Source organism: Alosa sapidissima, chromosome 4 (genome assembly GCF_018492685.1).
Source record: "Alosa sapidissima isolate fAloSap1 chromosome 4, fAloSap1.pri, whole genome shotgun sequence".
Lineage (NCBI taxonomy): Eukaryota > Metazoa > Chordata > Actinopteri > Clupeiformes > Clupeidae > Alosa > Alosa sapidissima.
This window is the reverse complement of record NC_055960.1, coordinates 28,304,901-28,320,795: the sequence shown is the minus strand read 5'-3', so window position 1 is coordinate 28,320,795 and position 15,895 is coordinate 28,304,901. Positions and strand designations below refer to the sequence as shown.

General features: G+C 42.4%; 4 protein-coding genes across 6 annotated transcripts; 1 reads left to right on the top strand and 3 right to left on the bottom strand.

Annotated features, from left to right (window-relative positions):
- Positions 1-362: 362 nt before the first annotated feature.
- On the bottom strand, positions 363-5,070 carry ccdc174 (coiled-coil domain containing 174). Of its 2 annotated transcripts, none has more exons than XM_042090324.1 (11): positions 4,910-5,070; positions 4,250-4,363; positions 4,036-4,140; positions 3,717-3,775; positions 3,377-3,533; positions 2,746-2,841; positions 2,261-2,397; positions 1,934-2,028; positions 1,598-1,727; positions 1,171-1,323; positions 363-1,013 (listed from the first exon to the last, which is right to left on the bottom strand). In XM_042090324.1, exons 2-11 carry the CDS (start codon positions 4,294-4,296, stop codon positions 715-717), a joined length of 1,278 nt encoding a protein of 425 aa, XP_041946258.1. In that variant the 5' UTR covers positions 4,297-4,363; positions 4,910-5,070; the 3' UTR covers positions 363-714. The 2 variants fall into 2 exon arrangements, with proteins under 2 accessions (XP_041946258.1, XP_041946257.1); XM_042090323.1 differs by having other exon boundaries at positions 4,040-4,140.
- A 1,524-nt stretch (positions 5,071-6,594) lies between these two features.
- LOC121707636 (THAP domain-containing protein 11-like) lies at positions 6,595-8,878 on the bottom strand. The gene is made up of 3 exons (XM_042090330.1): positions 8,604-8,878; positions 7,402-8,044; positions 6,595-7,188 (listed from the first exon to the last, which is right to left on the bottom strand). The coding sequence occupies exons 1-3, from the start codon at positions 8,723-8,725 to the stop codon at positions 6,838-6,840; spliced, it is 1,116 nt and encodes a 371-aa protein (XP_041946264.1). The 5' UTR covers positions 8,726-8,878; the 3' UTR covers positions 6,595-6,837.
- Positions 8,879-9,450: 572 nt separating this feature from the next.
- ghrl (ghrelin/obestatin prepropeptide) lies at positions 9,451-11,034 on the top strand. The gene is made up of 5 exons (XM_042090336.1): positions 9,451-9,461; positions 9,629-9,775; positions 10,235-10,318; positions 10,610-10,715; positions 10,943-11,034. The coding sequence occupies exons 2-5, from the start codon at positions 9,659-9,661 to the stop codon at positions 10,945-10,947; spliced, it is 312 nt and encodes a 103-aa protein (XP_041946270.1). The 5' UTR covers positions 9,451-9,461; positions 9,629-9,658; the 3' UTR covers positions 10,948-11,034.
- A 314-nt stretch (positions 11,035-11,348) lies between these two features.
- On the bottom strand, positions 11,349-15,880 carry tatdn2 (TatD DNase domain containing 2). Of its 2 annotated transcripts, none has more exons than XM_042090321.1 (7): positions 15,367-15,880; positions 14,380-14,733; positions 13,887-14,171; positions 12,634-13,707; positions 12,409-12,536; positions 12,114-12,297; positions 11,349-11,918 (listed from the first exon to the last, which is right to left on the bottom strand). In XM_042090321.1, exons 1-7 carry the CDS (start codon positions 15,367-15,369, stop codon positions 11,778-11,780), a joined length of 2,169 nt encoding a protein of 722 aa, XP_041946255.1. In that variant the 5' UTR covers positions 15,370-15,880; the 3' UTR covers positions 11,349-11,777. The 2 variants fall into 2 exon arrangements, with proteins under 2 accessions (XP_041946255.1, XP_041946254.1); XM_042090320.1 differs by having other exon boundaries at positions 15,281-15,376.
- Positions 15,881-15,895: the final 15 nt, after the last annotated feature.

Genomic DNA, 15,895 nt, shown 5'->3' with positions numbered 1-15,895 from the left:
ACATTTTTGGTATAAATAGCATTTCTGATATTTACCTGTTATTCCATGTCACTTTGCCAGTTAACTAACGGCTCCCACACACAGTTGCGGCAACGGACGATGTAAGCCCATGTAAAGTGGATGGGATGCGTCTCCAGCACTGCACCGCACGCAACTGTGTGTGGGAGCCGTAATAGTCTCAGAACTGATAAAGGCATCAAGCTATTCCTTATTCCACAGTGGAGATATTCTGGAGAAATTCTTCACCAGGGGATGTGCAGCTTTTTACAACTATATTTGAACCAGTTTGATTTCATCTTTCACATTCATTGTTTCACAAACAAAACAATGCAACAATTGACACAAATAATGACAAACACCTGTTGTTCTTCATAGAATCCTCTTTAATCCAACTAAACACACCCAAATATTGTGCTAAAAATTATTTACAGGATAGTCCTTATGGTCGACATCAATGGTGGTCGGCCATATTTTTTATGTTGTGTGTTTTCTATATTATACACCTCTAGTAAAATGGCAAACATGCAGTACATTTAGTTACCTTATGTGACTGTAGAGGAGCATTCAGCTTTCTCACACTGAATGGTGCGATGGTCTTATGAACTTAGCTGCACATTTCAACTCTGAAGTCAACACACACATAGTCCTATTGCGATCACCATCTGAGGAAGCAGCTGAGCTGTACACAGGTCAAAGGTCGTGAGTTAAAAATCACTAGGTAGAGTTCTTGTAGAAGGAGAGCATGTCATCCAGACTCTGGCCCTGCTGTGTTGGCTGGGACCGAGGAGGTGGTGGTGGTGTGTGACTCGCTGACTGTTGGGCGGTGTGTGTGGATGAGTGTGTGTGTGTCTCAGCCCACTTGAAGGCGAGCCTAGGTTTGTTCTGGTCCTCCTCGCCAGAGGTTCTGCTTCTGCTGCCGGCCCGGTTCTGACTGCTGAAGTACGCCGACGGTGGAGCAAACTCAGAGTCCCTCTCGTCACGGCGACCGCTGACCCACTGGTTCCACATAGACTCTACAGAAAACACAAGTAGACAGACCAGGGAGGGATAAATGCATTAAGTATAAGTATAAGCAACCCTTTGGTTTCAAACCCGAAGCCAGTAGGCCACGGCTGCCCCATTAGTTCAAATGTGTGTGTGTGTGTGTGTATGTGTGTGTGTGTGTTTCACCTTTCCCTCTGTCCCACTCTCGAACGTGAGGAACTCCAGGTTTGGTGTCCTTCCTTTCCTGGATCTCCACCTCCACCTTCGGCACGGATGGCGTCTCAGGAACTTCTCCAACACCCTCCTCATCCTCCTCTTCCTCCTCCTGCACCGCAGCACCTAACAGGACACCAGGGGATAGAGACTTATCTTAAAGCAATATTCTCCACAGAGTCTTTACACATTCAGTCATCAGAGTTTCTCCAATAACACACACACACACACACACACACACACACACACACACACACACAGTATATACATCAAACATACACATAGTGATTGTTGGTGATCTCAGTTTTGATGTCATTGAGTATAGATAATGTAATGCCATAAGGCTGTCTAACTGTCTGATGACCAAAATCGTCATGAGCTCCCCACCAACCCAGCGCACCTGACTCCTCCTCGGTTCCATCCAGTTTGCTCTTCTTCATCTTCCTCATCCTCACTTTGGCCAGACGAGCCTCCAGCAGGGCCTTCCTCTTCTCCTTCAGTCGCTCCCTCTTACTGCGCTGGTCTGTGGTCTGATAGGACAGGAGAGGAGCGCGCGCACACACACACGCAACAATAGTGAGTAGGGGGGGTAGGAGTACAGAGTGTTGTGTTGTGTTGTGTTGTGTTGGGGGGGGGGGGTACAGATGCAGTTGGAGAAGAGGAACACACAGAAGAACATTAAGGGGTGATTTAGGCTGCTGATGTGGTGACCCTTGTGGTGGTTTGTTTGTCGTACCTGATCTCTGAGCATGTCCAGGGTTTCCCTCTGTTTCCGTCGCTGCTCCTCATCCTGGGCAAACGAAAAGTAGCCAACACCCAGCTCTCTGGCCTCTGGCAAACACACACAGCCACACACACTCCCTTAGCTATGACTTTTACCCAGTACAACATCTTACAGTACAATTAGTCAGACAGAGAACAACCTGACACAGAGTTAAAAAGTGAGATATCTATGTGAACAACTTTAAAATGTACACACACACACACACACACACACACACACACACAAAACACACACAGACACACACACACACACAGACACACAGACACACAACACACACACCTTGTTCCCTGATGTTCTCGTAGTGAATGGGCCCTATGGGTCTCTTCATGCTCTCCTCCTCCTCCTCTGCCCACTGCTCCCTCTGGATCTCTCTCCGCATGTCCTCTGAGAGCAGACTCTTATCACCGCTACCCAACCTACAATCACACACACAGTGCATATACTGTATATGTAGACACAATAATGCAGTCTAGGCAACAAGGGAAATCTACCACAAAGCCAAGGCTATCAGCAGTTGGCATCTCTTAGGACATTTTAGCTAAATAAAATGCAATCAGCAGTCAGCATTTCTTAATATATTTGTGAGTCCTTTGTATTTTGTCTGTCTTCTATGTGTGATGTAAGAGATCACATGATAAACGTCCAGTAGATAAACTTCAAGCTTCAAGAGACAGTAGCGGTACTTGTGCACAGCAATGGTCTGTGGTGTCTAAGGGATGAGCAGCTCTGAGGAGAGTTCAATCTGCTGCTTATCAAAGGCTTACCTGCTTTTCTGAAAATCCTGGTCCATTTTCTGAAAGTTTGGCAAGTCTTTCTTCAAACATTTGCGTGATCTTCCCAGGGCATCAACATATTCCACCCTGTGTGGCAGACAGAAGGCACAAAACAATGACTCATACCTCAGTCAACACATCACCCAAACTTCAGGTGTTAAGGGTTGTATCAGCGATTTCAGGCCCAAAAAAGGCCCAAACATAGACGATCACATTCATCTAATCATTCCTAACGATCCACTAGCTGTCTGTTCCATAAGCAGGCCGTCAAAAAAATGCGCCTCTGTAGGCAGCCTAGGCTCCGAGATCTGTACACAAAATCATTTGCTACCAACACAGGTTGGCAACCCACTCAAAGGCAAAATAAAGTGTTTCAAACAATAACCGACGAGATGCGCGTTAGGACAGTTTTAATTGCACGGGAGGGAGGGGGAGGGAGTAGCGAGCTAGCTCTCTGTTTTGTTTGAACATCAACAGAAGTGACGTATCCCCGCTATCGCTGATACAACCTTTAAGGTCCATTTCAACTTCAAGTCTTAAATGTACTAAAATAACTAGACTAAATCACTTCCGGTCACATTAGATCACATTGGATCACGTTTTGTAAAGAAAGAAAGGTTACCATTCTTCATCAGGGTTCTGAGGGGGAGGAACTGGAATTTGTTGGTCCTCTTCTTCCCCGTCTCTGTACGCACTTGAGGTGTTTGCATGTGCATTTCTTCTCTGGTCAATTATCTTCTGGGTGAAGTCCACCAGGAAAAGTCCCTCCGTCTCCTCATCTGGAAAAAGTACAAGAGAGGCTTACAAATAACCACACGCTAGAATATACAATTCACCTCAGTTTCATATAAATAAGCCGCTATTATGTCATATGTGGGAATGGGAATGGGAGTGGGAGTGTGTGAGTGTGTGTGTGTGTGTGTGTGTGTGTGTGTTAGAATGAATAGAAAGCTAGAGGGGACCTGGGAAATCTCCTTTGGTCATCTGCTCATAGATACGAGCCTTCTCCTCCAGTTTCTTTCTGTAAGGATGCAGAACAAATACACAAGTAAGCAATGGAACAGTACTTGATGCAGCATGAATACTATACCCATTTCTGTAAGATTATGTCAGCACATAATCAGTTGGTAATTCAGTGGAAGTTATAACCTACTGGATAGTAGTATTGTAATGTATTTTGAATATTAAACTTCTTGTATCCTCACACTACATTCATGTGATTCTCTGTTCGTGGTGTGGAACAGTAGAGACTACATAAAACACAAAGTTCACTAATCCAACTCACTTTGATTTGTCCAGATTATTCTCCTCCTCTGCACTGAGTTCCACGTCCTTCTGAGCACGTGCAGACACGCCTTCATTCTGTTTACTCCAGATGTTGGGCTTCTACTTATGCGCATACACACGCGTGCACACACACACACACACACACAATCAACAATCTACCCAGAAGAAGCACATCTGACCACATATTCATACAAGTGATATCTGTTACCTTAAGCTTTGGTCTGTCGGCGGACCCAGCAGCAGAAGTTCCTCCATGTTGGGTGATCTTTTCCTGTCGAAACTCCTGCTGTTTCCTGTAAAGCTCTGCCTTCAGATCCACCAGCTAAGAGGACAAGTATTTGAGATTTCATATATTAAATAAAATAGCATGTAAACAATCTATGTATAGTTTCATTTGTAGCCTACATGATGCTGCACTGATCATTCTGTCCTACTCTAGTAACTCTCAAACGTTCAAGTGCTCAAGTTCAAAAAGAGTTAAAATATTTTGTATACAAACACTGAACCAACACGTTGGCCTTGGCAGCAATCAATCGATTGATGAGTAGATCATACAAAGCATGAGGTTAGGCTACATATTACTTAGTACAAACACAGTTAGCTAGAAGACCATTAAATATAAACTAACAATATGATACTTAACGTTTCCCACTGAAAGCTGTAAGTTTGACGCGTAGCTATGACGCCTGTACCTTGGCTGCTAAAGTACAAAAAATAGTCAATACTTTCATCCTGTCTTCTGACACTTTCTGACACTAAGTAATCTTTGTAAATGTCACTATGCTACTCAGCTAGTTCGTGCTAGCTGCTAGCTATCTGTTAGACAAACAATATAAGATATGATTATGAGCTAGTCTAATGTCCTTACCGACGAGGCTGTAACGTTAAACTGCTTCTTTTTGTCCATTATGGAGATATGAAATCCAAGCTGATTACCCACACATGGACATCAGTTGAGCATATAGTGGTGAATCCAATCCATTAACAGTAAAAAAAAAAATAGACTGAATCACATCTTCTTCTCTGGCAGAATTGGTAGTACTGCGGTACGCTACCGCCATTATCGGTTACAACTGGTACTGCACGTCTTAAATTCCCCTGGTACTTGGAGAGAATCAGCCTAAACTGTCTAGAAAAATTGAACCTCTATTCCATTTCTTTGTGGCTGATACCCCAAGCCAATGAATATAATTGTTCTTTCACCTACAAGCTGGTAAGCTGGTAAGGAAAGCTGGCTCTGTAGTGGGAGCTGAACTGGAGTGCATCACTTCAATATCTGACAAAAGGACCCTGAACAAACTGATCAACATACAATGAATGTCATCCACTCCATAGCACTATTAAAAAGCAAAAGAGCTTGATCAGCTGGAGACTTCGCTCACTGCCATGCACAACTGAAAGGCTGAGGATGTCATTTGTCCCCAGGGCCATTGAACTGTTCAATGCTTCACTAAAGGGAAGAGGAGAGATAGACTTCTCTGCTTAGTCTGTCTGCCTCTCCACCCGTTTTTACTACTGTTTTACAGCCACACTGTTTTTCATGCTATATTAGCACACATGACCAATGACTTCTGCTACAATACTGAATGGCTGTAACCCTATTACCTTAACCTGTTCTTGCACTGACATAGTTTTTTATATTACCTTGTCTACATTATGCTTTATTCTCCTATTTGTCCATATTATTTATGCTGGTCTCTAGACCTTATTCTTGCACTGTTGCACTGTTGGACTACTTTTTGCACCTTCACCACAACACTCACTCTCTTGAGAACCTTACCATGCACACATAACTACTACAGGACTACTGTTGGGACTACTTTTTGCACCTTCACCATGACACCCACTCTCTTGAGCACCTTACCATGCACATACAACTAAAGGACTACTGTTGGACTACTTTTTGCACCTATGACACTCACTCTCTTGAGCACCTCACCATGCACACAGAACAACAGGCCAGTCCCGGCCCAGTCACTGCAAGCATCTCATGCTTGATCACCCTCAAGCACACTGTGGATTTTTAAATTTAATTTATATAGTATATTTAGTATTTAGTTTTGTTGTTTTTCTTATCTTCTACTGTCTCTATTGTACAGTAGAGTTTGGTTATATGTTTATACTTATATTTACCATTTCTGCTGTAAGTGCATGTTGTGTGTGATGTCTGTATGCTACTGAGACCTTTGAAATTCCCCTTAGGGATCAATAAAGTATCTATCTATCTATCTATCTATCTGGCAAACTGTTTTGGGAAGTCTTCCATCCTCACATTTCTCTCATGCAAGTCAGTAACTACTACCTTCCTCCTCCACTTGCCGAGTCCTGAGAATTAAGTTGGGCGGAAAGCAGGTGCCTAACTTTCCTCCCTGGACACACATTTAACCATGTTTGTGATATGATGGTATGATGCAATGATCTGAATCCTTTACAAATAAATAAAATATGTATATATTAAAAAACTTTTCCCTAGCACTGCATAAATATAAAAGAAAAATACATTGTTTATTGTTAGGCCAGGGTTAAACAAGCATGCCACTGAGGGGTAGCACATTTGTTAATGTAGATAAATCTGGACATTGAAACCATCAGATAATTCAATATATTGACCTGTTGTAAAACTGAAATGAAAACAAGAGGGAAAATCCGAAGATCCGAGGGCAGAACTTTACTAATTAATTAGACTTTTACTTACACAAGGTAAAATATAACTGTGTTGTTTTGTGCTCAAATGAGAACACCATATGTTCACTTGAGCCATATTATGGGGAAATTCAAAATTCTTGAAAATACAATTTAGTAAAACAGCATGGGATGGGATGGGAAGACAAAAATGTGATCACTTGTTGATTCTATTTGTAAGCTTGTGTCCAGTGGATCCGGATTTGTGTCCAGTGGATTCGGATTTGTGTCCAGTGAATTTGGATTAGTCTTCAGTGGATTCAGATTTGTGTCCTGTAGATTCAGATTTATGACCAGTGAATTCGGATTTGTGACAAGTGGTATATTCTGTTTCTTCTGAGCTTTTGAGCCTTTCGGTGTAGCTGTGTAGTCGTCCTGAAGTAGCGCCTGCATAATGTCCGTCCATGTGTTGACTACATTTTTGATGACTGCTTGGCTACAACTGAATAGTGCTGCAAGGTGGAAGTCTCTGGGCGGTGGTAGTGTAGTGGTTAAGGAGCTGGGCTAGCATGCAGTAGCCTGAAAGTTGTCGGTTCAATTCCCGGCTTCCACCATTGTGCCCTTGAGCAAGGCACTTAACCCCAAGTTGCTCCGGGGACAATGTGATCCCTTGTAATATAGCTGACATATGTAAGTCACTTTGGTCAAGAAGTGTCTGCTAAATGTAATGTAATGTAAGTCTTTATAACTGTGCCTTAACTTCATCAAAGTAAGAAACACCTGATCTGCAACGCTAAGGCATTTAACTTTCCAACCAGCGAAGTAGCTGACGGTGCCCTCCAAGCTAGTGGCACATTCAACAATTTTATTAAAACAGTCTCTATCTGGAAGGCCTGTCTCCATCTTAACCACCTCGTCACTCAGTCGAGAGGGAGTGTACTGGCTCTTAACATTGGCCAGCTTCAGCTTTAGAACTCTCAGCTCTTCCTTGACATCTTTCAGCTCCGTTTCCAGAAGAATATTGACTTGACTATATGTTTGAGTGCCAACACTGGGACAAATCTTGGTTAAGACTGGTGATACAATATGAACGGACTCGACGGGAGGGATATAATTCATTATGACTGCCTCGCCATTACACATTTTGCCATTTTGACATGCCATTTTCACAGAACGCACTGATTCTACAGGAAGAACATTTTGAGTAGTTGGTTGTTCTACAGCACAAACAGGCTTCTTAACAGGACGGTATTTGGGTATTTTATGGTCAATGCAAATGGTCCCATCTTTGTTCTTGAAAAGAGTAGGACCCCTTTCTTTCCCTTCTGGGAAATGACAACTGCAAATTCTGGAGGTGATAGAAGGCTGTCGACCACTGCGTCTAAAGCAAAAAGAAACAAAGAACAAAAAGCTTAATAATTATTGGTCAAAACAGTGCATTCAAAGAAGGGCATGAACATGTATTACCTGCTCAAAATCTTTAGTTTATGTCCCAAAAGTAAATACTACAGTCAATGAACATGCCAGAGCCATCCAAATGGCAGTTCCTGGAGTCATTGTTATGAATCAGATCATGTTGAGCATCACTGTCACTTTAACAGTATGTGCTTAGTATTTTCTGATAGGTAGGCCTACAAAGTTAAAAATGTATGCATTTATCTGTCTCTTCATTGCACTTTGTATTTAGACCAAGCCTTTGCGATACAGATAGCGCACGGGGTGAAGGTTGGATGAGGAGGCAGAATGAGTAGGCCTAGTATCGACTTTTGCATGCAGTGTTTGTTGTTTCTGTAGGCCTATGCCAAAATAATTTTATGCGCTTGATCATGCCCTGCTGATCATGTCAGCCCAAACACAAATCCACCAGGAACATTCATTCAAGATGTGGTTTAACCAGAATTCATTGATCCCCTCTGGTTACTATACTTGGATGTACTTACCCTACGACACGGGCCCATCTACGCCTCGTTGTGTCGTCTGTGGGAAACCTGTAAAATTTACAATGGTGACGTATACCACCATCAGAATAATGATTACAACAGGGTGCAAAACAGCGAACCATGTTCAGGCTACAAGTCCAAATGTCACCCACTAATTTTTAAAGTACACCACGGTTTAACTTTTACTGGAAGGTTGACACAACTTGCTAGCACACGTGTGCACAGTGCACAACAAAGATTGTTAAGACGGAGCCAATCTTTGTGCACAACACAAGTCAACGACGCCACGATGACGACACCACTGTCCACATATTGTTTCAAAATAAAAGCTTCTGTTTTTGACAGACAGAGGGCCAACCAGGTCCAGGGTGATAGCAACAAAAAAAAGCCTAACATCTCTACCTTTGTTTCAAGTCCTGTTTATGCATCATCAGAGACTTTAGTATCATTGTGTGTTTCTTTTCAGGGGGCAACCAGGACATTTGTGGGCTCCTGACAGACCTGACTCACTAAGTAGAGACCTCAGAAGCTTTTAGGCCCACTTGCACCATGTTTGGATTTTTTTCTGATAACGCTCAACACACACAACACAGACATGCAGACACACACCTACATAATGTGCTTATTTAACACCAATATCACACATTAAACATAGCCTACATTAGCAAGTATCCAATGTATTATCCACTAAGTACATTTGCACACACAATCTGTTGCAGATACAAGCAAGAGGCCAAATATATTTGGTTTGTTTAACTGTTGCTATTTACTTGCAGTCTTTTCATTCTTTTCAAAATGCACATATATAAAAGGAACACAAGTCTCACCTCTTCGGAAAGAACAGTAAGCACCTGTCTGGTAAGTGCATCTCCCTCTTTCGATCACCACAAAATATTTACATTTTAGACTACATTTTCATGGAACCTCTCCTCCAATTAATATCAACCAGAGTTGTTGTCTGTGCTTGCAGCATGTGTCAGCAGTTAGATTTATGACATCCGTGTTACTGTGTTATTTTCTCTCAGTTGAGCTCAACAGACCCAACATTGTTAGCCATGTTTCTGATGGGCAGCCGTGCCAGTCGCATGATCATGCTCGTATGTACTCTGGCGCTGTTGATGGAGACGGTCAGAGGTGGCTCCAGCTTCCTCAGTCCTGCCCAGAAACCTCCGGTACTAAACTGCTGTGTGTGCATTCTGGAGCTTAACCTTTTCGTTAGTTACAGCAACACTATATAGTTATTTTACTTTAAAATGAAAGCTTCAACCTTTGATGATCATACATTACAATGCCTGGTTTGGACAATAACTTTTTTGTACTGTGCAAGAACATGTACTTTTTTGATTACAGGGGTTATGAATACCAATTCTTATAGTGTTGCTTTAACAAATTAAAATATTAATGTAAAAACATTGAGTACATCCAACATCTTGTCCAGTTAACATCTGGCTCCAAAATAGTTCTGTCTGTCTGTGAATTGTATTGAAATTATATCAAAACACTGAAGTGAGGTAAATGAGATGGCTGTTGATGAGCCTACAAGCCTAAATCTTACACTAAATAGAGTTAAACCCCAATGCAGTGACTGCTGCCTACTGTGCCTTACTCTGTGTGTGTGTGTGTGACTCTAGGGGAAAGGAGACAGAAAGCCACCTCGACTTGGACGCCATGTTGCAGTTCAACCAGACACTCCACAAGAGGATGGCCACACTCTGGTACGCACTCTAAGGAATCATGATTCATGATACATACCTTGTTTTCTTCTTTTATAACACACACTAACACATAGACTTGCATTAGAGAACATAATACACACACACACACACACACACACACACTTTCTCTCTGTCGCTCTCATATAGATATACATATAACAAACATTCTGTATACAATACGTACAGTCATGTAGATATATTTAATATGCACCTACACTCTAACAAGTGCTAAGTGCTCAGATACTACTGAGGCATTATACATTCATTCTTACTATAACTATAACCAAACAGGTCAGTTCTCCTTTTCAACTGGGCCTGACTCTGACTGAGGCCGAGTTTGCAGAACACGGCTCTGCCTTACAGAGAATCCTTGACAGCATCCTGGGAGACACAGCAAGTGAGTAGGAAGATCATGTACAGCTCGTGCCCACACCAAAATCCTTATCCATTCTCAATCATTAAGCCTTGTCCAAGACTAAAACAGAGCTTCGGTGATGATTGAAAGAGCTTTCAGTCTAGTACTGGTACTATGTCTTCTTTTTAGCAGGACAGCATGTAATACTAGAGTGCTGGAAAACTAAACACTGATAACATAAGTCATGACTCCTCTATTATGTGTTTCAGACTGATCCTACTGCTTTCTTAAAGTGTGTGTTTGTCCAACACATCAATACCACAACACATCAAACAATTTCAATCAATAAAATTGACTGAAGCATGAGTACCTGTGCCTGTGTTATGTCTCTTTGTTATGTTTGTCCTCTCATACAACTGTGGTCTTCACACAAGTAGCTCAAAGACTTCTCAGACAGCAGAGGGCTTTTCCAGGAAAGAATGTGGCCTTGAACTGTACAAGAACAGAGCCAATTCTCTTTTAGAATCAGCTGTGCATTCTGTCATGAAGCAACCTCATGTTCCATTATATTCTCGGTGGATTTATCCTCATCAGTCAGGATTTACTAAGTCTTTCATCTCTTTTCCTTACACATACCTACTTACGTGTGACGAGTGTGACAACAACATGAAGGAATACTAAAATACATTGATCTTTAATAAAGAACTATTAAGCAATGCCAGCATTTTGCACTAAAACTGCAAACATATTCATAAGACTCTCCTACTGACTTGCATTAACATATTAACAACAATTTCTTTCTTTTTTTTTTAACAGAAAATTATTTTTTTTTTTTCAACGTGGTTTTAACCTAAACATGTGTCGATGCAAACTCAGAAACTTACATTTTATGTCCACCAGGTATTTTAAAAAGAAAATCAAGTTCCTCCAGATTACAGTCACTTTTCAAAACAATAAAATCAGCACAGTGGCCATGTGATTGACTATGGCATGCCAGTATCGTCAAATGGTTTCCATATCCTTCCAAGTCAGTCTTTGCAACATACCACAGCTGTTGTGAAGGCCAACGTCCTGATTATGGGCAGTGTTCTGTGGTCATCATGCTTACATACCATAGATTTTTACGGTGTTTTGACGAACTGTTTGCAAGACAGTGGAGAGTGGCTGCCCCTTCAACATGCTGATCTCTTGCAAGATGTGTTTACCCATCCCAGGGTGGGCAAAGCTACACACACTCTTGCTCACCTACAAGGAGAACACCCATAATTACACACAGACAGTGTAACTGTTAATATTGTAAATGATTCCAGTTACATTTTCATGGAATATCTACATAATTGTCCAGAGGCCTATTTTTCTGCCTAGTAGAACTGAAATGTAAAAGTGACTTCAAACTTTCAAACGCCACTCTAGATACAGTGTCTGTACACAAACACACACCTGTCGTGGCAAGAAGTAAGGAGCATCCGTCTCCATCAGAATGCGATCCAGAGGTATTCTCCTTACGGAGTCCCTAACCTCCGCAGCCCTTGTATACGTTACCAGTCCCGTAAAGCCAACGCACAGGTTTGGGAACTCCGTTAGAAATGGCTCAATCACAGAGAATTTGTTAGTGAAGCAGTGCCTGTAAACACACACACACACACACACACACAAAAGGAATGCAGTGATATTGTAATGGTTTCATATGGTTTTATAAGTGTCCATTACATAATGAATGATTAAATGTACTGACCTGTGTATTTTGTAGTCTGGAGGGACACACTTTTTCATGATCTTCATAAGATGGTCATCTGCATCTCTACAGTGAATCACCAGAGGCTTGCCCATGGAAACAGCTAACCGAAGTTGCCTCTCAAACACCTACTCTCACACACACACACACACAAATGATTTAAGAGAGAACACAGAATTAAAACGTTAAATGAGTAAATGTAAATCTTGAACCAACATTTCTTACCTCTTTCTGCTTGCTATACTGTGTGTTGTTTTTGTGAGAATAGTCCAGGCCGATCTCTCCGAAAGCTATTGCCTTAGGGTGGCGCATAGCTCTCAGGACGATCTGCTCGTGCCTGGCACAGTAGTCCTTGGCGAAGTGGGGGTGGCATCCAAACGCGCCCCACACCAGCTCCTCGCCCAAAAGCCCTTCCCACAGACCCTCCAGCTCTGTCAGGCGCGGGTTACAGAAGTTTGCCACACAGCCGCGGAAATCCGCCGGGAAGCTACTGCTGTACCGACTCCGGAAGTTCTGGAAAGTTCCACGGAAGCCCAGCTTACCATACAGCATGTCCAGGTGGCAGTGGCTATCAATGAAACCCAGAGGCTCCGTCATCCTCATCTGGGCAGGGTCACTTGAACAGGTAGGGGACACCTGCCATGCAGGTGCCTGACTGTTGCCAAGGACGTCACTTAAAGAGGAGTGACTGGACGATTTGACTTGAGATGACTGTGGCGAAGGGGTGGCAGAGCGAAGAGAAAATGGATCTGGGGAGAAAGGCGCGCAGATATTGGGATGCTGCTCCCAGTAGCTCCACCATGGCATCACAGAGGGGCTAAGGTGAGTGGAGCCAATGCTGACAGGACTGCCGTTGCTCCCTAGCAAGGACTGACTGGGTGACACTCTCGAAGAGGTACTACTGTTCCCATACCATGATTGGTTCGGTGATATTGTTGAAGAGCTTCCACTGTTTCCGATCCAATATTGGTTGGGTGATATTGTTGAAGAGCTTCCACTGTCTCCAATCCAGGACTGGTTAGGTGATATTGTTGAAGGGCTTTCATCATCTCTAAACCAGGTATGCTTGGGTGTCACTGTTGAATGATACATTGAAAAACTTGTTGGTGTGATGAAGCTGTGATCATGGTAGGTAGATTCTCTGTCACTAAAGTTTGGTTCTTTCTTTGTCGTCATTGTCTCAGTCTCTCTTCTCGCATGCCGTGGCTCAGAACCCTCATCCTGCGACAGAGCCCGAATCTCAACCTGGTCGTCCGCATCTGACCAGTCAGGGGAGTCGCAACCACCACGGATCTCAGCCTAAGAGCATCGGGCACAATCAGACATTATTCATTCAATCTTGACCCATGAAACTTCCACAGGAGTCTCCTGCTCTCCAAAGTAATCTCCCTTACTCAAAAAAAGAAAAAGAAAAAATGCCAACCCTCATTCTCTCGCTCACATTTCTGTGGTTATCTCGTTATCTCTCTCTTGCTCACCTTTTTACGGTTTCCTGGTTTGACCTCTACTTCCTCTGTCTCAATAAACACCAGTGAGGCGGGCCCTGGGTCGCGGCTGAGAGACTCTGCTGGCTTGTGGGCTGAATGGTGACCCCCAAAGGCTGTTGCACTGGGGTCCAGCTCCAGACTAGGCATATCTGGCGAAGCTGGTGATGAGTGCTTCCTGAGAGTAGATGCTTTCCTCTTCTTCCTTCTTCTGGGAGTGTTGATTGCGTTGATTTCTGACCCTTCGGCTTGGGCTGGGCCAGTCTCTTTTGACTCCACCTGACGAAAAAAGAAGAGACCCGCCAATCTACACCTGAAAGCTAAATTTGCAACAAACACTGACTGACCGCACATTTTGGTCTCTAGGTCTGACGCAGGTCATGTGGAGAAAACTATCAAATCTTTGGTTTTATGTTGTAGGATTAACATGCATTCAGGCAAGGGTATGTGTGTATTTTGAGGTTACTGGGTGCATTACTGTGGTTACCTCAGAGGAACCTTTGCCTTTCTGAAGCTTATGAAACAGTTTCCTGGCCCTGTTGAAATGCCGATGGCCTTTCGGGGTGCTCTCAGTAGATTGTGTGGCCACTTCAAGACTACTTTGAGATTGAACTGTTTGAGCACTGAGGGGCTCTCCTGTTGGGCTGGTCAGCCTTAAGTTGGCGACTTTCCCCAGACTGTCTGGCGCCTCTGTGCTGTCTTTGTCCTCTTCTCCCCACTGGGTAGGCTGGGGAGTGCCCCCATTACTTTTCTTCATTTTACGAGGGGAGGCACCACCAGCTGTGCGAAGCCAACCAAACTTCAGAAGTTTCCCTTTCTTCTTACTTGGGTTCATCATGCTCTGAAAGAAAAGAAAAAAAAAATATTCTTATTAATATTCTAATTAATATTCAGTATGGTATCACTTTTTTTTATGTCGGATTTCTGATGCAGCTGACCAAAAACTACAGCTAACACGAGTTACATATCATGGTAAGTATAGTTCTAGTTATATTGGTCAACTGCTTCAAGACATCTGACATAAATACAAAGATAGGAAGATATGAAGGCCTCCAACGTCAGCCAACATTAGCAAGCTAGCATTAAGTTTGCAAAACAACACAATAAACGAGTTAGAAAGCCATTGGTAGTTTAATAAACATACACTACAACAAGATGACGTTACAAATTACATACACATGAAAGACATCGTTCATTGCGAAAATAAAAGAAAGGTAATCATTTACACAATGGCGTGCCACCATTATCAGGTAATGCTCAGGCCTAGCTAAATTAACTTAACGTTAACAAGCCAATCTCGCTAATTTATTAGCAAAGAGTAGGTTAGCTAAGTCAATGCCAACTCTGATAATGTCTTCTTAAATTTGTATAAAAGTTGTCTGACAAACCTTTGGATATGTTTTGTATCTAACGATAGTACTAATTAAACACTCCATCGTTAACGTTAAGTTAAGGTATCTTAAATATCACTCACCATCTGTAACGTTAGCGAATTTCTGAACCCAACGGTTTAGACTCCCCAACCACGTGAACTTCAGGGCACTGAGGCATGCATGTAGCCATAAACATAGGCTTCTACAGTCCATGCATGTAGCATCTCAGGAAAACATCGAGGTAAACTACCTGCACAGTTACGCTAGCCAGCCACATTCTGTTTTCGCATTCTTTGTTCAATATTTGAAATAATTTAATTGAATTGTTTTGTTTCATTTCCCCATATTTGATTTATTTTAGTCTTTTCTCATGTATTGGTTGTAATATAAATCACATCGTCTTATTGTATGAACTTGACTTTGAAATCTTCACCTTCTTGCAAGGACTGAAATGCATTGACATGCATTCTCTCTCTCTCTCTTAATTGTGACCATTTGACTACATTGTTCAATCTGGGTTATCCTCCACACACCCATTTTATCCAGGTAAAATAATACCATATGTTTTACACAATTTTAATGCTTGGATTCAAACCTTTAATAACCAATGTCACCTCCAAAAGTTGTGGT